Raw genomic sequence first — 25,124 nt, 5'->3', positions numbered from 1 at the left:
GATTCTTTCAGCTATGAGTAGGTTCTTAACTTTAAGGGTCTGCTTGACTGCTCCTGTAACTTAACATTGGCCCATTTAGATTAGGTGTGGCACTTGAACAATTTGATGTTATAGTTATGGTAGGGCTGCCAAACTTGTCATATGGAACAGCTCCTTCCTGGTAGGTATATATTAATTTCTGACTATGTTATGCTTAAAGGATGTTTATAAGCTCTTTTACTTTTTTCCAACTCAAATAGAAGACAAAACATAAACTATATTGCAAATGCCACTTAAACAATAATATATTTTAAGGTGGGGTTCTTTTGTCTAGTAGAACTTAGCTAGAGGTCAAAAGATTAAAATGTGAAATTGTACTTGTGTAATGATTATCCTGGAACAACAGTGATCCCAGGTTTCCTTTGAAGATTACATATCTGTGCAGACTGAAGTTCTAAGTGATTTTACAGTTCAATTGTTAGGTCATTAAGAAATACAGAAGGAAGAATAAGCAGTTATTTTCAGGATAAGGCATATTTTGTATATAACAATTTGCAAAACCACTGTCCAGAAGTTTAGACAAGGAAGTAAAGATTATGAAATCCAACCACAGTCAGAAGTAGGTGTGAAATGACAGCACAAGAGTCTCAGAAGTGCACAAGGAAGATAGTGGTTTTCATTTTAACCGTGTTAAAGAGCCCCACTGATTTAATGTAGAATTTTAAACTGAGTTTACACTTCTCTCTGCCTACACTTGCAGTTGTAACAGTGTTTCAGTTTAGACGTTTTAGAGCTCTTTTGCATTATTACGTATTAAAGTGTGAAATTCATAGCCAATGCAAAGCTCAAATGCTGTTCTTCACAAAAATGACATAGGCAGCTCTTCCTTCACATTCAGTTGTGATGTTTACAAACATCCACAATATGTTAGTAGAGCTGTCTTCTTGCTTCACTCACTGTGATTCATTTACAGTCTTTGTGAATACACAATTCTCACTTTATAGTAGCAATGGAGTACTGTGGTCCTGATTTCAGTGCAGTCTTTTCACACTGCTAATGAATTTTCATTGAATAAATGCATTAATCAACCTCTTCTGCTTTTGGTTTTGTAATATATTTGACTCACATGGGAGAATAAACACAGTAAGAGATATATCTGAAGTGAGGATTTTCTTTCCTTCCCCTCCTTAACTGCTTTCAAAGCACCATGTTGTGCTGCTGTTCCACTGGCTTGTATGGAGTAAGTTTGCTTAACCCTGCAAGCTTCTTTAGAAGTAGGATGGTACCAGGCTGAAAAGTCAATAGTTCCTTAAAGTAAAATAGATCTTTAGGTAAATATGGTAGTTTCTTGCCACAGTTACTCTGGCAATGATTGGAGCAGCTTAGAAACTCTAGAGCAAATTATGTTTACTCTTGAGTAAAGAGCAGTCAGCAGAGCTTTATTGTGTCATGTAGAAGGTGTGACCTAATGTAATATAAATTCATTGCATGCTAGAAATGAAAAGGGTCTGATTTAAAAATAACAGCATTTCAGTGCTGCCACCAGCTGTTTCTGTGTATAGGGACCTGTTTGAGTGTTTATAAGAATGTCTTTGTTTATTGGTTTGGTTTGGTTTTTCTTTTCCGTGTGGCCTTTAGGATTTCTGTTATTTAAAAGACCTTTATTTTTTACATAATTACTTAACAGATAATAAGTTTCCTGTTATCTCAGGTTGTGATTTTAATATTGTGAAATAGACCACATCAGCAAGTCAGATGTTTCCATTGGTCTTCTCTGGATTCACAGTTCTTATGAATGTTTGTTGATACTTGGAGTCACATCAAAATAAAAGTGTTTAAAGGAAATAAAAAAATCATCAGAAACAGTTTTAATACAGAAAGGAATTTTCTAAAGTCATTAAGCTAATTTTCAGCAAGTTCTAAGTTTTACAAGAACAGTTAGGATGAAATAAAGTGGGAATTTTAAAATGTTATCTAAGCAAAACACAGTGAATGAGTTAGTCGTCACCTCTACAATGGCTTTGCCATGTAGATTTGAAATTTGTACCTAACTGATAACCTGTTTTGCTTGGAACATGGAAAATCAGGTAATTATATATCCTCCTCTCAGGGAGGACAGATGATTGTTAAGACTATTCTTTGCACCTATGTTTAGTCAGGACACAAACCAGCTAAATCTTCCTGAGTGTCCATAGTAATAGTCTCATGTAAAGCGAGCCAGCTTGCGATCCCGGGAAGAGAAGAGCATGGAAATTGGTTTGTGATCAAGTTCAGTCTGCAGACATTAAGGTTGTAATTGGCTGATAACATTTGGCTGTGCAAATTTGAACTGAAACAGAACTACTGCAGACAGTGTGAACACAGCCCATGTAACCAAGTACATGGAAGATAAAAGCAGAATTCCGGTTCCCAGGGCCTACATCATCATTATCATACTTGCCAAAGTTGTGATGAAAGCTGTGTAGGTTCAATCCTGTGCTGTTCCTATGTGTGTCTCTACACTATCAGACTTGCAGTTTCATATCTCTCGTCTTGCAGACTGTAGGGTTAGAGATCATGCACTTTCCATGCACTTTGCAATTAAACTCTTTGGAGGTAGTCATTTACATTCCAGTTGTTGGCTGTCCTGTCTTGACCCCTTCGCTTCACATAATTCTTCTGCCGAAAAATGATCCAGTTACACATAGAGTTTTTGAGCCATACTTAGATTATCTCCTTTATTGACCCTATTCTTGAAGCACACAGACCTAATTCCACTTTATTTTTTTCTTTTTATTTATATGGCTAAGGAAACCTTTATGCCTTGTTTTCATTCCTTTTTGTAAAATCTGTTTCATCTTGGCTTTTGACATTGCTCATTTCACTTCTTGCCTTTCAATACATCAGGGTTTTCTTGCTTATCAGTTAATCCATTGTACAGGTTTTGCTTACTGCATCCCCACTAAAGCCCATTCAGTCATATCACCCTGCAGGTGTTCATAATGCATCGGGTTCATCTAATACAGAAGACCAAAGAGGAACATTGTTTTTTTGCATTATTTAGTGATGTCTGAAAGTCAAAGAATTTGCATAGGATAGGTAGTTATTAATAACAAACACATTTGGTTTAGTTCATCTTTCCTTCCTTGTGATCTCAAAACTTTCACTGCCTTCATTACATTTTGAAAGCACACAATACTGAGGATGGTGAGATTATGAAATATATAGTACTGCTTAGGTATCTCATCCCCATTTAAACACTGGACACGTTTAAAAACCTATCTTTTCTCCTTATAATTTGCAATGAAATGGCACATTCTTATGGAAACGCCCATTCTTCAATAAAGATAGATTACCTGTAATAGTGCCGTGGTCTTTCCTGGCCCATAAAGACATACATGCTATGGATCTCTGTCAACATCTCTTTTAGCTGTGTGTCCTTCATCCTCAAGCAGTGCTGAAGCACATTGAGAGTGATGTGTTACTACAAGCAGTGCATTCAGAATCATTAGCATGTGTGGTTTACCTTCATCTTTTCACTTTTTATGTCATTTGTCGTCTGTGTTAATTAATTTTCCCTTATTGATTTGACAAGATAACTTTTCATAACATCCTTCTTGGAAAACCCAAGAATATTAGAAGACAACATTGATGTTTCAAATAGAATATCTCTCCTAAAATAGCTATATTTTTGTTTTACAGATGGGTTGGTCACTTCTTTGTAAATTAATAGAAATTTGTCCAAGTACTCTACAGAACATAGCTCCTAAGGATGTTGGGAAGGACTGGGAAGTACTGGGTGTTCACCAGTAAGTATTTTGTATGTAAAGAGTCTTCTGGAATGAGTGGTTATCACAACAGCATATTTGTGCAATGGAATATATTTATAGAAATTTGTTACATCAGCTTCTAAATGATTCAAGATTTTTGTGGGGTTTTTTCAGCCTTCAAAATGGGAGACTCATGCAAGCAGGGATTTTACCTGTGTGTGCAAATTACCTGGTGGAGAAAGTAAAGGAGACTAGCCAGGCTCTTCTCAGTGATGCCCAGTGACAGGATGAAAAGTAATGGGCGCAAACTGAAATATAGAAAATTAAACATTAAAATATTAAACATAAAAACCTCCTTACACATTAAAAAAAAAAGCATTGTGTTTTTTTTTTTTTTTTACTTTTCATTTTTGTTATGAGGTTGATCAAACACTGGACAGGTTGCCCATAGAGTTTGGAGTCTGTGAGAGGCTGCAAAGTTTCAAACCTTATAGATGCTCAGAACCTGACTGGATGTGGCTCCAAGCAATCAGTTGTAGCTGACCCTCCTTTTGGTTGGAGAGTCGAAATAGGAGACCTCCAGAGGTCCATGCCAAATTCAGCAATGCTGGGATTCTCTGGTTATCAGTGTCTTCCATTTTAATAGACAGATGCAGTATTGCCTGGATGATTGTGGATGTGTTTTCTTTCCAAATATGAGGGACTGTATCCACAAGCCTAAAATACTGTGGATCGAGAAGAAGGGGGGTTGTCACACCTAATCTTACTGTCTAAAAAGTAAGCACTAAGCCAGGTCAGTGGACACAATTACCTGCAGAGAGCATGGTCTATTCCATCTTTTTAGTAAGTTATCCAGGAGCAAATTGTGGTTTGGACTTGCTCATCTCTGTCCATTAACTGTTGAGGGAACCTAAGCAGCTAGTTTCTGGATGGCTGTGGTTAGATGGGATGAAAACCACACAGTTTAGCTCTATAGTTGTCATATAGCACAAATGGTAATTGTAGATGATACAAAGGGGAAAGAAGAGCTTGGATAGGTGTTCTTTGGTCATATTGCTCATTCAGGGCTCATATGACAGCAAGAAGGTACAGCCTTACAACTCCCGTAGTGAATATGTCTCTGCCTTTATAGTCTTCACCATACCTTTCCTTAGAAAGGTTGCTGTCTTAAGATCATTTGCATGAAGATGCAGCTTGGGTTTGTGGGGTTTTGCTTGTTCATCTTATGTTGGCTAGAGTACATGGTCAGTAAGTGAATGAACTCCCTTAAAAGAAGGGCTGGCAATTTTTGTTAGAAAATGAAAGTGATTTTGGTTGCTTTTTTGTGAGCAAGAAACAAGAAGCTAGTTGCAATTTCTTTGGCAGATTAAAGGCATGTTAACTGAGAGCTATTCTGAGACTTAGAGCTATTGCTGTTCATTCTAGGTCCCAGAAAAATTACTCTTTTGGGGCTGATCTTTCCCATAGCCTCGTCAGAGTCCACATGGTGCATGCGGTTGAACAAAGCATACTTTTCAAGCTCAAACTTCACAAAAAAATCTGTTAATAACATTACTGTACACAGTTCCTTTCCAATACCAGTATTTTAGCCAACTCTGTGTCCCTGTCTGATATGTTGGCAGTTTTTCTTGCTGTGGAGAAACTTGTTCATAGTGGGGGAGTAAGCTCAAACATTTCTGTCAATGCCAAAGACAGAGCAAACCAGCCAAATTATATTTCAGGTTCCTTGTAGGTGGATTGGACTACTGCTGTGCATCAACACCAAGATGAATATGTGCTGTTTGCAGCAAGGCAGGAGACAGTTATGGTAGAGAATAAAAGTGTTTTATTTGTTTTTTGGGGGGCATTTTTTGTCCAAGAGATTTTCACTTTCATGTGTTTATTTTAGAACAGAAATCTTAAGCGAGGAAAAAGCGTTTGTTTCTTGTCTGTCAACCACGGGCCAACTTGACCACATTACAGTTGTTTAGAAACAGTAGTTTTGTATTGATGTCAATGTTCTTGACAGGCAGTGTGATAATTAGTCACTGTTACTGTGAGGAGAAAGGAGGGAAATTCCTTCAGTGTATTTGCATCTTCTTTACAAGCTCAGAGACTTCATGAGATGTTTCATAATCTCTTATGTTAAACTGTCATACACTCAGTGAGGTTTAGAAGATTTTATATCCTCATTCTTGGTTATACTTGAAAAGGGAGGGTGTATGCAGGGAGTTTTCTCCTTGTATGGGACATGCTTTAATGTATGATTATTTTACCCTGCAGTATACTGAGTCAGCTCATGTCTTATATTTATCATTTATATATCAGCATTTGCCTGAAACAGATCACCCTGTATTAAATGCCCTCGTCCCAAAGCAGTGTTTCTTCCCCACAGCAGAAATAATGAGTCATTGACAAGGTAGACAGGAAGAGATGTTTAGTAGCTCCAGAGCATTTGATATCTCGGTGGGTTTTCCATTTATGCAGAGTGTAAAGAGTAAAGAAATCTTGCTCGACAGCTGCTTATGGAGTAAAGAGGTGAAGGAATCTTCACCCCATGTACAGTTTTGCTCGACAGCTACTTATGGAGTAAAGAGGTGAAGGAATCTTCACCCCATGTACAGTTTCTACACGTGTATGCATATGCACACACACCTGCCACCACACAGTAAAATGCATTAGTAATGCTTAAGAATAGAACACTTTAATCAGGACGTTGAAGCAGATTTAAGAGTGTCTGTTTAGGTACTCTACCAGCTTGGTTAGAGTGGCTCTTGTTTTTTCCTTAATTCATCATCCTGCTACTTAGATCCATACATGTGGGCTGTATGCTGGGACAATAATTTGCCTCAGGACTGAAAACCCAAATGCCACCGTCTGTCCTCGTCTGTAGAGTTGAAGTCCAAAGTATGCACACAGAAGATTCAGTGAGGTAACTAAGTGCTGCTTTTTGTTTTTCAAGAGAGGTCAAGAATTTTGCTAAAGTATCACAAACTACTGCACAATCCATTTTTATTAGATATTATGTATACAAAGACTCACATTTGAAGATTATTAAGATTGCAGAATCAAGTTCTCCAAAATCATGAAAATGAAAAAAAAAAGGTTTCTTTAGGGTTGAGGTTTGTTGTTTTTTTTTTTGTGTAAGCCTATCCATTTTTATTTAGTTTTTAATTACACAGTCTGGAGTCCGTTCCCCCCCCCCCTTTTGAGATATGCTTCATTCAGTGCAAAATTAATGACTACATATTTTCTATCTTCAGCATCCTTCAGTGTTTGGCCCGCTGCCTTATTTACTGTATCCTAGTGATACCTTGTGTGAAAACTGGCCTATTCGTTTTCTTCTCAGCTTTTCTTAGTGTTCATAAGTATTGTCTAGAGCTTTTAAAATTTTGTTTATTGAGAAGGTGTAATGGATTTGTGATCACTGTATTACAGATGGTAGTTTAGGCAAAGTCTGTTTAAAGTACCAACTGATTTTTGGGCTCCCAGTTTGGTACATGCACTGGATTTTTCAGAGTACTTAGCATTGTTTCACTTTTTCTGTTTAAAAAGTCAGCTTTGGTTGGCTCTGATGCAGCATTTCACAGGTCTCAGGTTGGGCCACCCAGAAAGTAAGGAGTCTGAAATGGGCAGTTTATGAAATGTTTCTTTTTAGTGATTTGTCCAGCATCACACAAGTGCTATGTGGTGGAAACTTACATAGGGTAGAGTTCTTCAAGATGCTGTTCAATTTCTTTCACTGGGAAGCTGCTGTTTCTCATCCAACAAAACCATGATAATTCGTTGTAACTTAGCTCTTGCTATGCACAGAGCAGTTCTGGACTGTCCACAGCCTGCTGTGCTCCACAACCCTGCTTCCTGTACAGTTACTCCATCCTGAATAAGACTTGTCCTCTGTAGAATTTATATAACTGATTAAAAATTAAAGTAAAATTAATAAATTATGCATAATTTATTGTAGTATGATAATAGGTAAAATACCAACATTATTTTATTGCGAACTTGAAAAAAACATAAAAAGTTTAAAAAATAAAAAGTGGGAGTTTTTTTAAGCTTTTGCTAATTTCTATAGCTATTTCTTTTTTAAGGAAAAAGTTTGATAAAATTTTGTGTATGTCAGTATTTCTTTAGCTATAACTCTTTTTTCTTTTTCTTTTTTTTTAATTTGTAGACAGATTCTTAAAATGCTTACAGTCCACAAAGGAAATATCAATCTCTCAGTAATAGGACTGAAAACATTGAATCTACTTCTCATGTCAGGTATTGTGGGGTTTACTTTCCTACTTTGTCTAAGCCTTTAAAACACAAAACTGTGCTATGAAGTGTGTGACTGTACATGTCGAACCTAATTTTTCCGTCTTGTTTTACTCTGTGAAGTCACTTGTCATTTGTACTTGTATATGAAATAATAAGAGTACTGCTTTGCAGCTTTTTTATGCAGCTAGAAATGATTCTCCAAATTGCAAACCCATGAAGAATATGACCAATTAATTTTCCAACTTGTTATTAGAATAGACACAAATACTTGCTGTGAAGCAGTCAAGTAAAATAACTAAAAGCTAATTTTTTCTTACCTAAATATAAATTTGGTGACATTCTGACTTGCTTTCTTTAGTACTGGTTAATACTTTTGAAAACAGTAAATCATCTCTGACATTCTTGTTATTTTGCTTAGCAGAGACCTGATCTTGCCAGGCACTGAGAATTTTCTTCATGGTGCTGAGGTTCTTGATCTTCTGTAGAAATTAAAGAGAAACCTTAAAGGAGAGTTATGCATTATGCTATTTTAGTCAAGTTAGCATATAATATTAACACAAATTGTTGTTAGGTTAGGAATTCTTCCATTGACTTTAATAGGCTCTGGAATCAGCCTTATTTAGAAACTAAGGACTAGACTTGAGCTGTCCAATGTTCTGCTGTCAGCAGTGGAGCAAGACAGGCACTTTCAGGGGATAGTTCATCCTATTAATGTGTTTATCATATAAGAGCAGTTATCTCTTGAACCTGTTTTCCTCTCCCTTTTGATTGTTGAGAGGTCTGGAGGTCTAGCTTAGACTGGACACCTAACTTTTTATCTGCTGAAGTTGACTAATATAGGTCTCGTTATAAAGTGCTACACTTTATCATTATGTGATTAACATCACTATGTGATTAATAATAATAATAGCAGAATCTGGCCATTAGTGAGTAACTGTAATCAACAGCTTCTTTCTTTTAATTGTGAGGTATCCTAAAGGGTCCTAAACTGTTGACTGGATATTCCATAACAGGTTATTCCTGACTGCTACTCATCTCAGCAGTTGATTAACCAAACTTTAATTCTCCTTTCAACTACCAGAAATTTTACCTTGTCAGAAAAATCTCTTTATTATTGTTTCTTTCTGTATGTCTGTAAACTTGAATTGTGCTATATCTGGAGCTGACAGAGCAGTGTGAATGCCTTCTAGAAAGTTCTTATTGAAAAAAGACAAAACCAAAACCAACCAAACCCCCCGAAAATAATAACAAAAAAGAAAAAAAAACAAAAAACAAAAACAAAAAAAAAAAACAAACAAAAAAATCCCATCCACCCTAGCTACAGCTGAAACACTGCACAGGCGTTATGAATTCAACTGTTATTGCTGTAAGCTTGAAAAATTGTCATAAATACAAATCTTTTTGCCTACACATGTTATCGAGTAACAGGCTTTTTTCAGGATTTTTTAATATCATAACAGCAACAGTGAGATTGGCTTTTCAGTTCATCTTCAGGCCAAAGAAATGGCTGAGAGTGTGAGAATAGGGTTTCATTACACGGACCAATTTCATGGTTGACTGTAGCTGACATATACATTTGAAATCTGCTCTTGTTTTCCTCAGGCAGTGTAGTCCTGCCCTCTTTCTTCTATCAAATTTACTTCTTAGTGAAACCTTTCAGCTTGCTGTGTCTGTAAAAAGGGGGATGTTGGTGGGTTAATTTTATACCACTTTAGTGCTTTGAAGTGGATCATTGAGAGGTCAGACAAGTACCAAAGCAATGCAAAGTAGGAGCAACAGTGGAAACTATGTTGTTGGCAATAATGTTTTGGAACATCTCAGTTGTATTGTAAAATACTACCTTAAGAGCTAACTTCCTCATGGATTATACAAAAACTTGGATTTCAGCTGTTAGTAAATTTTAAGGACGGTATTAAAGAATTTTGGATTTTAATGGTTAAGTACAGTGCTTCAGTAAGAACATTGAGAACTCATCAGTGCAACACATCATCTCTTCTGCTATTCAGATGTAATTGCTTTCTTGCTGTTGGAGGAAGAAGTGGATGTGTTTTCCCTGATATTTAGTGCCATGCACACCTTCCCTAAAGATGAAGAGATCCAGCAACATGGATGTAAAGCACTACACAAACTTTTTGAGAAAGGTATGTATATCTTGTGGTTTACGAAGTTAGAAAAATGCATGGGAGGGGACTGCAGATGTTTATTTGAATATAATAAATGACTCCTTGCATTCTAAATTATGTTTTATGTATTATATCTGTTCTTCGAGTTAGCACAAAGCAGGTTTTCCAAGTAATATCACAGGTTTTCTGAATTAGAGCAATGAATATGAAAATCAACATTCCTCTTTGTTTCTGACCCTAGAGTTAACTGAAAAGATGGGATTCAATGTTACGCAATAACACTAGAAAAAAGAGTAGTTACATTTGATTTTAATTCTCAAAATCCATGATTGTTTATTTGAAGACTGGTAAATTTTAGTGACAAGTAAACAGTTCTAAATTCAAGCTAAATGTTTACACTTCAAAAAAATATGTGATTCTGCTTGACAGTGCTAAAAGATGAGTATGTATCTGTGTATTATTTCAGTGTTTCTTCTGAGAAATGAGGTCAACATATATTGAATTTCTGCAAAATTATAAGGAACTGTGCATGCAATGGCCAGAAGTCCCTTTGTTGTAGCAGCCTTGCTTTGCATTGAGTTTCTTGGTTCAGAATAAATATTGAGAAATGCAGCCAAGTCCGCTGTACTCCTTTGCTTCAAAGATAGTCTCCATTTCTTCAGATTTGTTCTTTCTGGCACCATTTTATGTTGCTTTTTCTAAGTGTTCCTCTCTGTGTGCCTGCAATGATCTTCTGCATTCCTTCCCCTCTTCTACTCTCTTGAAATACTTTTGTCCTGCTGTATTTTCTCCTCAGTCTCCATAAAAGTCTGAGCTTCTTAGATTTTTCTGTGCATGTTTTTAATAAGTGCCTGATTTTTACGGATCTACAGATTGCTTCATCTTCTTCTTGATGGCAGTGCTAATGTAACAAGTTTCTAGGCTGCCCCTTGCTATGTTTTCCCGCCTCTGAGCAACCTTGTCAGTTATTGTAATGTGAATGTTTGCTTAACTTTAGCTTGAACCAGATTCAAAAAGTGATTCTGCTTACAAAATTTAAAATGTGTTGTTCTTTCTCAACCTGGATCACTTCCCTTATCTGGTTCATTGCAGTTATGTCAGTACAAATAACAGAGGGCAGAGATGGAAAAACCTTAAGCCATTATTACAATGTAGGTAAGATATTATTAAAGCATGGCTGTAGTTTATGTGCAAAAACTCTATTAATCAAAAAAAAAAAGTGGAAAAGTGAAACAAAATCATGGAGTATACAAAATGGCATTACATCAAATTGGTTTCACTGTAGGCTTTAGCCTCTCCACTTACATAATGTCTTGGTAAAGAACATCTGAAGTTAATTCTATGAAAAAAAGGCTGAAAGACTTCTTGTAAAATGCTGATTCACAGGGAAGCATTTAAAAGTTATAACTCATTTATATAAAGTGTAATAATAAGTCTCATGCTAGGTGTGTTTTGTTTAGCTGTCAAAGTGTAATCTAGAAAAAGGTCTTTATAAAGTAGGTCAATTTTCAGTAAAAGCAGTCATAACTGTGAAAGATGCTGTGTATGGAGAGTACCTTACTTTCTGTAAAAATAATTGTTTTTTCTCATGTTGTACCAGGATATGAATTATTTCCTCAAAACGTATTGTATCTCTCTTGCTTTTCAATTTAGTTCCAGAGGAGCAGCTGACTGAATTTGTTGAAAGCAAAGATCATATGATCATACTGAAAGTATTTAAAGAGTTTCCAGAGAAGGAAGAGGTGATTCTTCCTGCACTTTATTCATTACATTCCTTAGCTGGTCCATGTAAGTGCATTATTGGAAGTTATTTTCGATTCCTCATTTCCCATAGTGTACATCAGCTCACCTCAGTCTGCAGTAATCTTTTGGTGATTGTAAAAAAATCAGAACTTGCTGGGAGTTGCAGTCAAATCACTTTTCTGTTTTCTTTGGGAATTACCAATTTGTAATTTTTTGTGAGAACTTTTCATACTCATTCCTTCTGGTAAAACTGAAGTCTCTCATAAGGAACAGAAAGAGATTTTCTTCTGCTTGGAGTAAGTGGTAACAAAGATGCTTGAAAATTAAGATGTATTCATTTACTTTATTTATCTTCAGTGAGTTTGGGTAGCAGGTAAAGAACACTGTTGGCAGAGACTGTTCCACAAGGGGAAAATTATCCACACAAATCCAGTGGCCAGGGCTGAGAAAAGGTATCTGGGCTCAGACATCCCCTCTAATCACTCAGTGATGGCTGTGATAGGGAGCACTGGTAGCACTGCACAGTGTCCTCAGTTGCTGTGCGGTAAGACTGAAAGAAAATGTCCACATTAGGTCTTGTCTTCTGATAACAACAGTCCCTGTTGTGGCCAAAATCAGATCCTTAGAAATGTGCTTGATGAGTTGTGTCATTTTGTAGACAGCAATTTGATCTTGTTGACAGAGGCAGCTCTTTTCAGCTTTCTTCTAGTAGATACAAACAAGCACAGAGCAGAGTCCTGCTCTCCGTGTTTTCCATGAGGTACATAATGTACTTTCGCAAATGTGATTCCTGACAAAGCCTTGCTCGTACATCTTGTCTGGCTCTCTTTGAACTGTCCTGGCCTCATATATGCCACAAAACAAGAACAAGACTGGAGTGTCCCATGTTTTATCAGACTCCAAGCTATTCAGTTTCTGTTTCTCCAGCTTCTTGCTGTTCCAATTTTGTGTTTAAAAAGTGATGTATTCCTTGAGCCAGAAGTAATTTTACCCTAGCCCAGAAGTTACTGCAATTTTCTAACACTTACACAAAGCGTAATAAGGGCATGACAAAGACCTGGTGTAAAGTAGATATTTAGCACTCTCATTTGTGATAAAAGATTGAAAATAGTCAGAGAAACAGAGTTAGCTCACATGTGAATATGCAAGGTGAGGCTGCTTCTGCCAGCATTCATACTCTTGTGACATTCTATAATACCTGCAAGAAAATGTATTCCTTTAAGGCCTTTTGTTCCAGTGTGTGTGCCGTGAGAAACTGGAGGGTAAGAGTACAAGAGCTCTCCAATCTCAGTAGTTTTAATGGAATAAGAAAATGCTTTGCTGCTGACTGTCCTCCAAAGTCCACAGTGGGGTGATGGGTCACAGAATGTTAGCCATCTCAGTGGTAGTCATAGACAGCCATCATGGCTTCTCCTCTGTTTAATGGGGAGTAAAAGGCACCTCAAGAGGAAATTACCTGACCCTAAGAGAGGTATCTGTTACAGGTGGGATGAATCACCATATGGAGTGCTCAGATCTCTCCATTGATTGTTGTGAGAACCTAGGTGACCCAAGTTTTGGTGGTTAAGATTAAATGAGATCTATTTCACCTCCCTTTCTCTAGCTTGTTCTGGGAAATGGTAGTTCCCCACAGCTATACCATTCCTTGGTTCTTGCAGGATTTAAATATCCATTTAATTATGCTCTCTGTAGTAAACAATTTTGGATATTGTTTACTATATAATATTTACCAAGTGAGCTCTCGTGAGACCTCACTTGGAGTATTGTGTGCAGTTCTGGTGTTCTCAACATAAAAAGGACACAGAACTGTTGGAACAAGTCCAGAGGAGGGCCACGAGGATGATCAGGGGACTGGAGCACCTCCCGTATGAAGACAGGCTGAGAAAGTTGGGGCTGTTCAGCCTGGAGAAGAGAAGGCTGCATGGAGACCTCAGAGCAGCCTTCCAGTATCTGAAGGGGGCCTAAGGGGATGCTGGGGAGGGACTCTTCATTAGAGACTGTAGTGACAGGACAAGGGGTAATGGGTTAAAACTTAAACAGGGGAAGTTTAGGTTGGATATAAGAAGGAAATTCTTTACTGTTAGGGTGGTGAAGCACTGGAATAGGTTGCTCAGGGAGATTGTGAATGCTCCATCCCTGGCAGTGTTCAAGGCCTGTCAAAAAAAAAAAGGAGGAAAACTTAGGAAAGCATAGAATCATAGAGTCATAGAATAATGGTTTGGGTTGAACAGGATTGAATCAAATAAATTACATTTATTAAAAAAGGTAAATTATTTCTTAATTATATCTCCACAGGAATATTACAGAAATACTATAAAATGTTTACCTGATCACAATCACGTTATAAGCACCATTTACAAGATTAAATTAATATTTGTGAGACAATTTGTTCTGTTTTAAGAAAACAGTTACATAAGAATGATCTGGGGAGGTTTCCGTTACGTGGCCTGGTATAGAATGGAACATATTAATGAGTGGTAATATAAGACTCTGAACTTCCTGAATTATTTCTAAGTGTCGGTAGTCATTAAAGTCTTCTATGGCAATACCAAGAAAAAAACAAATGCCACTTTTCTCTCAAGTTACAAAGCAGAAGCTGAAACATAGGCCCAGTTTTCTAAATAGATTAAGTGAAGTCTGAATTAGAATCCAGTCAACGTGAAGGGTTTTTTTCTTAAACAATTTTTGTTTCCGTTTCATTCTTTAGGCAGCAATGTTGAAGTGCTCATGTCTGGAAATGTTCGCTGCTACAATGTTGTAGTGGAAATGATGAAAAGTTTCCCTGATAGTGAAACAGTTCAGGAAGTGAGTTGCTGTTTGTTGCATAAGCTTACCTTGGGTAAGTTCACAAAGTTGTTTGTAGTCAGCTTACTGTGACTGTGTAAGAGTTGGAATTAACTGACAGCAAGCATTACAGGCCATGAGTACTGCTATTCCAGCTAATCCTCAGAGAGGTAAGCAGCTCTTTGTCTCTAATGATGTAAATATACTGAGGTAGCTGGCCACAGTCAATATGGTATCTTTTTGTGTTAAACGCCAGAAGCTGCCATAAAAGACCTGACCACGGTAAAAAAAGTGAGACAAAGAATGGGTGAAGCACAAGATGGGAAAAAAAGTGAGACAAAAGAATGGGAGAAGCAAAATATGAGAATAGGGAGATCAGTAGACCCCATTCTGTTTAAAGTTACTATATAAGGGAAGAAAATTCCTTCTAAATTTCTTTTTTTGAAGTGGCAACACTGAGTGTGTGAGAAACAGCTGGTCCTGCAGAATTACCTGGGAGGTATTCTTGGAGACTGTGGTTTTCTTCCTTACAGTGCATTTACCTTCAGAGACATATGCCACATTGCTACCCAGCTATGGTGCCTGTCTTGGGGTCTCATGTGCTGCAGCAGTGAAAGAACCACTGGTCCCTGGACTTCCTTTGGCTTGGGCAAAAGTACTTTGGTTGTCTGGGCTTACACGAGCTAGTGTCACATCAAGAGAAATGATGGCAGTGCCAAAAAGGGATTTATTGTACCTTCTAGAAGCTCTCACTCTCTCGGTACTATAATAAGCTGATCTGAGCAGTTGCCAAGGATGGCAAAATAGGATGTTCAAATGAAAATACATGTTTTCCCCCCTGCTGCATACAAAAACACTGTGAGTAGATGCCTGAGGATTTGCCACTTTATGCCAGATTCTTCTTCATCAGGGACTTAGCCAAGGTCTTTCTCATGAGTTGAATTTCCCAATTTTCGCAGGTGGTGGCCTGAAGCTACTGCAGATGTTGGTGCCAGTGCATAACTCCCCTTAGGTCATCCTTTTACCATCTCTTTCCACTTCTTCATGCCGATATTGTAGAAAATACAGATCAAACTAGACTGCAACCCAGAGCAGCTTCCAGTTGCCCTTCAGAAAGCCAAACAAAAAATTTCAAGAAAATATGATGGTCACTGAGGGGGGATTTGCAGTTTTTTGGCAAGAGGCAGTGTTACTTTGAATGGTTTCCTGTGCTAGACTAAATGCAGATAGGCAGAGAAAGCGAGCACTTGTGGGGACGCAGCAACATGTTGATCTTGCCCTAAGTGCAACTTATGTGGAGCCTGGTGTCGGTCACATGTTTGTCATGTATGCTGACCAACATGACCAATGGTGGCACTAAAGCAGCCACAAGATCCAATTCTTCTTTCAGCATAACGAATGTCTTTCATCTTAATAAAAAAACACTTCAGGAGAGTTATGGGAAGAGGTGTGCACAGCAGATGTGAAATTGCTAGGTGCTCTTGGAAATAATCTAAAAGATATCCATATAGCCAGTGTGGCTTCTCAAATTATTCTGATAGACACTGTCTTTTAAACCCATGTTAACTGGCAGTGAAATGGTAAAGTCAGGATCTACTGGGTTCCAAAATCACTGTCATGTGTTCTTGCTAATCTGGTAATGACCATTCTGACTTGACTGTGATCAAAATTTAACTGACTGATACCTTTTTTGCCAGCCACAAGTCCAGTATAGTTACTCATCACATAGTCTAAGACTATCAATTTTGTAACATATTTACACATTCTAATGAAGAATTAAACAAAAACATTTCCATTAAAATATGGCAAGAAACAGAAATGCTGATATAACATGACCACACTACTACAGGCAGGGTTAGAAGAAAAATACTCTTTCCAGTCACACTTGTAATAAGTGTTAAGGCCAGAGTTTTGGAATGATTAGGCTGGAAAGGACTTGGCTTAAAGTCTGATGTTGAGCATTCTATTAACTTGGTCTAATTGAACCAAATCATAAAATACTAGGAGAGTTACTTATCTTCTTGTGAAAAACTGAAGCTAGTCAGTGCCTATAGGACTCAGGACCAGAACAGAGGGAAATAAATTAGGTTAGCTTTTCTTCTGTATGTAGTTATATTTTTGATGCTCAAATATGGGAGAATTTTTAATTTCGTACCTCATCTGAAGGGTTTGAGAAACACTGATACAGATTTGAATTCAACCTTTTACACTGCTAGTATGATTTTCATTTTTACTAATCAAGAATTAAAACCAAATATCAAAATAGAAACCATAGCTATTGAACTATTTTACAAAGTGAGTGTTGCTGTATTATTTTGTGCGTGCTACTTGTTTTTACAACTAATTGGAAAGTTATTTTCATTTGCTTGCTTTTTGCAAAATTCTTTATATTCAACCTATGTTATAAAATACTGTACAGCCTATAATAAAAATTAGGCTTTGAATGCATTTATCATTAAAGGGTAGCTCTTTCTACTATTTCAGAATATATATATATTCTGTATTTGTAATGCTGACCTTGGTCTATTTAATGAGGAGGACAAAACCAGAGAATAAATCACAGTTAAACCACTTGTTTGATAGGATAAAACAAATTATTGCAGAAATTCAAGACCAGGAAGGGTTTGCTTCTTGGCAGGAAGCCTGTAAGTGATACACTGACTATATTTTTCCTATTTTGATGACAATTTGCACTTCATTTTGCATTCAACCTAAGCCTGTTGTAAAACAAAAAAAAAACACAAAGAATTTAGATCCCAATGCTTTTTATTCTTGGCCTCTTTCTGCACAAATAAAACATTGTTATGTAAAGGCCTGCAATAAGAAATCTAATGTTTGCTACAAAATTTCAGCATTGTGTGCTGAGAAAGTTACATTAAAGGCATGCAAAGCTCTAGATATGTGTTTATATTCATTTACATCTTATGTATTTTCAGAAAATTTTTTCAATATCCTGGTATTACATAAGGTTCCAGAAGTCATTGTGAAGGCTGTTAAAACGTATCCTGAAAATGCAAAGTTACAAGCTGCAGCTCTCACTTGTTTAGCTCTTCTGAGTGAGTAAATCTCTTCCTAAACACATAAATAATTTTATTTATCTGTCCACTTGGTTTTTTGTTGTTTTTTTTTATACTGGTAGTTTCCTGTAATCATTTTGAACTCTATTTCTTTAACATGAAGGCCTCAAGCAGGGTAGTTTTCAGAGAGCTGGATTTTCTACATGCTTACAGTTTGTTGGTTTACTATGACATGGCTGTGTTCATATCGTATGCCCAACATCTTCACAGTGTTCAGAGCTTGTAAGTTATGTTGACAGGTCTTAACAAAGCAGTCTGTTTTTTCATAGGCAAATATTGGATAATCCCTACTTAACATAAAATCTCTAGATAACACTAATTTGATTCTGTGTTTGCCGTTTATGACAGTAATCACCATACTGTGGCAGTTGATAACACCAAATCAGTGCTTGTACTTGAGTCCTGAAATCAATTAAAAGATTTAAACTTTTCCTTGTGTACACTCCAGATATTATTTTGAAACAGAAGTTGATTAGCTAGTGGCAAAAAGCTAGGGATTTGATCCTCTTTGTCTTTGAGCAATTGTTCCAATACATAAGTCAGTAGAATAGCAAAGATTAGAAGTCAGTACAACTCCAGGAAGCCTCAGACATTATGGTCAGTGTTGATACTTTTTTTACTTTTTTTTTTTCTCTTAAATGCTGAAAAATTGCAGGTATTAAATGATTTCTTTGAAATTCTGTTGCACACTGTGGGGCCAGGTATCTCTCTGCAATTTGAATTTCATTTTTTAATGGCACTTTCAGAGTGTAAATGGCTCTATGGTAAGTGGTTACATACAAAAATGAATCACAGTTACATTTTATGTTATGGTATTCTTTATGTAAATACACAACAAAAAATAGGATATGCAGATCTTTTCAGAGGCTGAGCATTGACTGACCTCTATGTACTTAATCCACTACAGCATAATTAAAGTTTTTAGTCCCTTTATAATCTAAAAGACATTTTTCAAATCTGTCATAGAGTTTATGTCAAAAGACTTCTCCCATCCCAGAAGAGACTGATCCTCCTGCTGAATTTCACACACAGGCAGCGTGAGCTGAGTTAAGACATAAATGTTTTGTTTTCACAATAAGAGTTTATTGTAGATAATTTATATTTCAGCTGAAACAATATTCTTAAACCGAGACTTAGAGGAAAGAAAAGAAGAGGAGGAAGAAGAAAAATTATGCTGGTTGGAAGCATGTTACAGAGCATTAGAACTGCACCGAAAAAACACAGATGTGCTGGTGAGAATTTCAGGATGATGGGGGTATGGAAAGACTGCATTACATATTAAATAAAAAGTTTGGCAACTTCACTTTCTTCTGTATGTCCTCGGTAAAACAAGGTTGTAAGGACTGGATTAGATTTAAAGTAAATCCTACCTTCCTTGCCTTTCTCACCTTTCTTCACCTCAGCTGGTTTCAGTTACTCTGTGGACTAAATGCGTGTGGTTACAATGAGGTTTGTTACCTGAAACTTTGGCCACCCGAAGTTTGTTGTTTATGTAGCTCCCCTATATGCAGTAGCAAAACACAGGCCCATCAACCAAAGAATTCATCTCTGCCTAAAATAGATATCAAAATGCAAATCAAATAATAATAATATGGCACATGTTTGTAACTCAATCCTATCCCAGCTAGAAAGACTGTGACAGTCCACGTCTTACTGTATTTCTATGTAAAGAATCTTGTACCATTGTCATGGACTGAAAAACAGTCAAACCTTTTAATTTTTTTCTATATATTTTTGATATTTTAAAGGGATATTTTCTTAATCCTTTTGTCTCCTCTGGTTTATATTTAGGAGGCCGCATGCTGGGCTTTGAAAAATCTGTTTCTGTATCAACGCAACCTTCATGAGAAGATTGGAGATGGAGATAATCAGTCAGTGTTGATATCTTGAACTGTAATTTGGCAAATGGAAAAAACGAAAGCCTACTATTATGCCATGTGGGGTCTCATGTTTCAATTATTTTTATTTTCTTTCTTGTTTCCTGATGTATGATGGAATTAATGGTGATCAACAACACTTGGGAGTGTTTCTTGAAAAGTGTGCTAACCTTGACTCAAGCAAAGTTGCTGGTGTCTTAATAAAGGGTCAGAACACAGTCTAATAGAACTAATCTTTACAGCTCGCAAGGAATTTCTTCTTCAGTTGCAACAATGATGGGGAGGATTAACGATTGTAAGAAAATAGAGAAGATTGAGATATCTAGTACATAAGGAGTATGGAAAAGCAGTGCTCATTTTCCAACAAACCAGCAGAGCATAGTAAAGGGGGTGCTGCCTCATCAGGGAGAATCTAAGCATGGATAAGACACAGACTTCTATTTTACCTAAACTGTTTCTCAGAGTTGCGTAAAATTTTACTCATTCGAATTTTAGTGACCCTGTTGTGTACTGCATTCTCGACCCCAGGTCTCTTGGAAAACATGATTCAGAGTAGGCTAACATGCACAGTTTGCAAAGGGCTTTCTGTCACCTCTTGCTCTAGAAGCATATTAGAAGCTGAGTACAATCACTGAAAATTTAATAATGTCACTTAATACTTTCTTAGGAAGCTAAACTGCAGTTAGAAAATAACCGCTGTAATATTGTCAATGTGCAGTGATTTGTTTCTCTCTGTGAAAGGTTCCCAATAGACAGAGCGGTGATGCTTTCCATGCTGATGCACTCCTCTTCAAAGGAAGTGTTTCAGGCAGCTGCTAGTACCTTGGCCATTTTATCACAACAAAATGGTAAGAGAATTTAATTACCTTTACTTTCTAATTCAGCAGAAAGTTATTGCTGTAATATTTAAATACTATTTATGAATAGTATTTATGAATAGTTTTATGAATGCAGTATTCCCTGTGCTTAGAATATTACGCAGTTGTTTTTAGTAGGAAGTTCATTCCTTGCGTTGAAAAAGCTATTGTTGGCTAGTATCAAAGAAAGTCTGTGGAAATAAAGAGCTGTTTGCGAGTTTTTGTGTTGCAATTGCAATTCTTTGGAGCAGGAGACCTGAAAGAGTGTGTTCTGTTTGTATGCTTGAATAAATACCATGTATTTGAATTTCAAGAGCAGCATTTGTTGAAAATCACATGAATAAGGATTACAGCCTGACAAATACCATTTTCTTGCTTAACACAGGGGATTTGAGCAGTCCTGTTGACTTCAGTGAATCAAATTGTGCATAGAAAGTTAAGCATGTGCATAACAGTTTTCAAGATTGCTTTAGCCCCAATTGTGTCCTTAACGTGGTTTCCTGTTCCAGTTTGCAGACCCCTTCAAAATTTTTCAGTGGAGATGTGGACCCCTGGGTAGAGTATTTAAGCCTACTGACAGTTGGCCTGTTTTTATTAGATACCTTTCCCAGAACCCTTTGAAATGGTTATGGACCTCAAGTGGTTTGTAGACTGCACAGTGAAAACCACTGGCTAGATAGGAAGAAAAAGACTAGCAGTTAATTACTGTTCTCTAGGTGAGAAGGCATTGTTTTATCACTAGGTTACTGAGCCATGCCCGTACATGAAACCTCACAATGAAAAGATTTTGTAGTTATTTATGAGATAAATATGTGTTTGTTGAGAAATAGATCTCATAAATGTGTGCATACTGTTATAGTATACTATATGAGGTACTTTTGTCAAATGTTACTGGCAAGTGATTCCCTTTGGAAATCTAAAGCAAATTTTTGTCTTTTTTTCTTTCCTTTCCTTTTTTTTTCTCCTAAATGAATGTGCTTATATCAGAAATGAGAAACATAGAACTGTAGACTTGTTTGGGTTAGAAAGGACCATAAAGATTATCTAATTCCAAACCTGCTGCCGTGGGGCCCTTCCACTAGAGCAGATTGCTGTAAGCCCTGTCCATCCTGGCCTTGACCACTGCCAGGTACAGGCAGCCACAGCTTCTCTGGGCAACCAATATGAGGGCCTCACCAGCCTCATAGCGAAGAATTTCTTCCCAATATCTAATCTAAATCTACCCTCTTTCAGTTTAAAGCCCTTCCCCCTTGTCCTGTCACTACATTTCCTCTTAAACATAAAGCAGCATAGTAAAACCCTCTGGCACCAGATTTGCTTGTATTAGCGGTTTGAAGTATATACATTGATCTGGGAATGTCAATAATTGGTGGTATTTACCATGATAATGTAGAATACTTTTATAATGTTCTAAGCTGTATTAGTTACAGTTATAGCTACAACATGTGCTGGGGTATTTGATTTTTTTAAAAAAAAGATTTAACAGTAAATAGAGTTAATAAATTTAATTTTTGAAGCATTATATTTGAAGCTAGAAGGTTTTTCACAGCTTTGAATTCTAGCTTTCATAGAATCATAGAATCATATCATAGCTAGGGTTGGAAAGGACCTTAAGATCATCTAGTTCCAACCTCCCTGCCAGGGGCAGGGACACCTCACACTAAACCATGGCACCCAAGGCTCTGTCCAGCCTAGCCTTGAACACTGTGAGGGATGGAGCATTCACAACCTCCCTGGGCAACCCATTCCAGTGCTCCACCACCCTAACAGTAAATAAGTTCCTCCTTATATCCAGTCTGAACTTCCCCTGTTTAAGTTTGAACCTGTTACCCCTTGTCCTATCACTACAGTCCCTAATAAAGAGTCCCTCCCCAGCATCCTTATAGGCCCCTTTCCTACATGATTGCAGAGTACAATTAAGAGGAAAAGTTTTGTAAGAATAAACATTTTTGAACCTAGAAGTAAAGCTGTACATTCTTCTTCCCTTAACTTTATGTAAGTAAGTATAGTAGATGTACTTAAACTTGCTAGACATTCAGGAATTATTATGCTTTTGATTAAGCTATGGAAACAGAAGTCAGCTTCAGCTCAAGCTGTTTCCCATTCTGATATGTACTTATAGAACATGTGTGGTTGGTGGGGCAAAGAAATCAAAAGGAGGAAAAAAGTTAGCAGTTCTGGTTTTTTTTAGAACTACACATAAAGTGAGGGAGATTTACTTATATGATGCTTGCATTTTTGTGTTGTAGTAACTATTAGGAAGACACTTCTGGCGAAAGGCATACATATGAATATTTTGGATATAATGAGGAAACATCCATATTCTCCTGAAGTGGCTGAAAGTGCCTGCAGAATTCTGAATCATGTTTTTGAAGGAAGGTAGTATACTTAAAAACACATGGCCACTTCCAAAGTGAAGGTTTGTTTCGTTGATATTAAAATTGACCACAGACTGACAGACCTGTTCAAGCCATTGGATTTTGTAAGCCCTACAGCCAGACGCCAGGTGGATATGCGTGGGGATCTGTATGTGCTTCCCTTCATGGTTACTGAGCAGTGAGGTTGGAATAGACTATTGCTAGGTGGTCTCCCCTCCTCTTAGCCACCCTGAATTTCAGAGCTAAGAAATTTCCCACAATATTAGCTGTGATAATTAAAAGAACATTGTGTTAATATTACTTTTCTCTTGGCTTCTGAAAGTGCTTCATAACGTGACTGGAAAATCAAGCTTGTGACTCATAAATACTGGTATACAGGGTGGGAATGTGATTCCAAGTGTCTTGCCAAGTTTTTCCAGCCTTCCTTGAAACTTTTATATATGCTAAGCTGTCTGTGAAAAAAATCGCAAATTCAAGATATAGTCACAGATTTTTTATGAATAATTTAATTTTAGACAAAAGAAAATCTCAAAGCTTCCATAAGCATGTTCATGGGAATAAAAAGTATTATAAAATGAAAACATAAAATAACCTTAAAAACTAATCAGTGGTCTTGGAATGCTGATGACATTGAGATTGGTTTTTTTTTATTTCAAGATTAGAACCTAACATGTTTGATATTTTTCTGTTTATTCTCCAAATATCTCACAATTCATGAAAATAATACGTTTGCCATGTCAAAGGAAACCACCATACTTGAATATATATTTCGTAGCTCAGACCAGGTTTACAGTGTTCTAAAGAATTATCCCACAGTGTTAAGGAAAGAAATACATGCGAAATTTAGAAATGCATTCTTTTCATTGATTTTAAGAACAATATTTTCAGCTTCCCTCATCTGGATATAATGACAGTAGCTGGATCAGAAGTTGTAAAAGCCATGAGGAAACATGAAAAATCACTCTCTGTACAGCTGGAAGCACTTCGAGTCCTTTTACACTTTATGATGCCAGGTAAGTCATCCAAAAAAGATACACCAAATCAGAAAATAGAATTAGATAACTGAGGTTTAGTCCTTCTTATCTAATGATACAGCCTTTAATGGAACTTCATGAAATTTACTGGTGTTATGTAAACAGCAGAGAGCAGCTGTAACCCTTTAGGAACATACAAGATGGAGAAAAATTTTTGAGGTATTGAAGGTAACAGACCAAAATTATCACTGCTGGATTTCCCTTGATTTCATCAGTGCAGAGTTAGTCTATTACTTCTAAGGAACTCATGGAATGAGTGTGGAGCTATCACTGTGTGTATTTACAACCATTTAAGAGCAAACGGTGATTAGGACATCCACACCGTTGTACCACAAAATACAATTGTTGTAATAGTATCTCTTGAAAGGAACATAAAATTTGACCTCTGATATCAAAAAAAAAAAGACAGTGATTTAAAGATATGAAATATACTGTTACATACTATTTTTTTACAGAAAGGGAAAAGCCAAACTGGCTAGCTTAGAAATTACTTTAAAAAAAAAACAAAACAAACCTTTAAAGGGAATCTAGAGTGGGGGAAATACGTTCTTTTTTAGGTCTGTACCTTTCACAGAATTTAGGGAAAGTTTTAAGTTTTCTTATCAGCTTACTGCTGTATATCGTGCTTTTTTTCTCTCTGATATTAAGTGTGATAGTACAGACATGGGGCACTGATTTTTTTTTTCAGAACAACTTTTTGCAAGTATCTCTCAGCAGTTTTAGTTGAACATTTACAAAACCAGCAACTCTGAAACTCTTAACTAGCCTAATACATAAACTGACTGCAGGTTTTCAGTTTCCTTCTATTTGAATTCTAATCCTAATATTTTATTTTTTTTTTATTATTAACAGTAAGATTAAGACTTGATGAATGTAGTGTAACATGTAGGCAAGGCACTTTTTGTTTGCCAGTATCCTGGAAATGAGACCCTTCTGAAGTGTAATCAGAGTGCCAGCTGGTTGTTGGAACTTGCAGGTTAATTAGGGAATAAAATGTAATTCATGGGGGAAATAGTAATTGGAACAAATATGAATGCTGAAGTGACTTCTAATGGATTTCTGGGCACTTTCTGTAGTGCCACTTGACTGCAATGCTAATAGCTACTAGAAAGGTAAACGGGAAAGACCTTTCTCTGTTGTTTTATTTGTACTCACCTTCCACTTAACGTCATGTGTGGGTAAAATTTGGCCTACGATGTGCTGGCAAGTGAGAAAGGGCAACTGGTATATATAGCTTCTCTGTAATGTCTCCTATCCAGAAGGAAGAGGCATTCTGAAGCAGGT

General features: G+C 36.8%; 1 protein-coding gene across 2 annotated transcripts in view; it reads left to right on the top strand.

The window, feature by feature from the left end:
• LRRK2 (leucine rich repeat kinase 2) overlaps positions 1 to 25,124 on the top strand; it is a 69,594-nt gene that overhangs the window by 1,127 nt on the left and 43,343 nt on the right. For both annotated transcript variants that reach the window (XM_062638313.1, XM_062638312.1), the window contains exons 3-13: positions 3,661 to 3,767; positions 7,882 to 7,970; positions 9,974 to 10,108; positions 11,744 to 11,878; positions 14,541 to 14,672; positions 17,554 to 17,673; positions 18,802 to 18,926; positions 19,486 to 19,565; positions 20,313 to 20,419; positions 22,678 to 22,807; positions 23,695 to 23,819. In XM_062638313.1, coding sequence (XP_062494297.1) covers positions 3,661 to 3,767; positions 7,882 to 7,970; positions 9,974 to 10,108; positions 11,744 to 11,878; positions 14,541 to 14,672; positions 17,554 to 17,673; positions 18,802 to 18,926; positions 19,486 to 19,565; positions 20,313 to 20,419; positions 22,678 to 22,807; positions 23,695 to 23,819 — 1,285 coding nt within the window. The remainder of the gene's footprint in view (positions 1 to 3,660; positions 3,768 to 7,881; positions 7,971 to 9,973; positions 10,109 to 11,743; positions 11,879 to 14,540; positions 14,673 to 17,553; positions 17,674 to 18,801; positions 18,927 to 19,485; positions 19,566 to 20,312; positions 20,420 to 22,677; positions 22,808 to 23,694; positions 23,820 to 25,124) is intronic.

This window comes from Pezoporus occidentalis, unplaced genomic scaffold (assembly GCF_034315485.1).
Source record: "Pezoporus occidentalis ecotype Australia unplaced genomic scaffold, CSIRO_AGI_Poc_V1 ctg56, whole genome shotgun sequence".
Lineage (NCBI taxonomy): Eukaryota > Metazoa > Chordata > Aves > Psittaciformes > Psittacidae > Pezoporus > Pezoporus occidentalis.
Note: the sequence above shows the minus strand (reverse complement) of the source record. Positions and strands in the feature narration are given on the sequence as shown.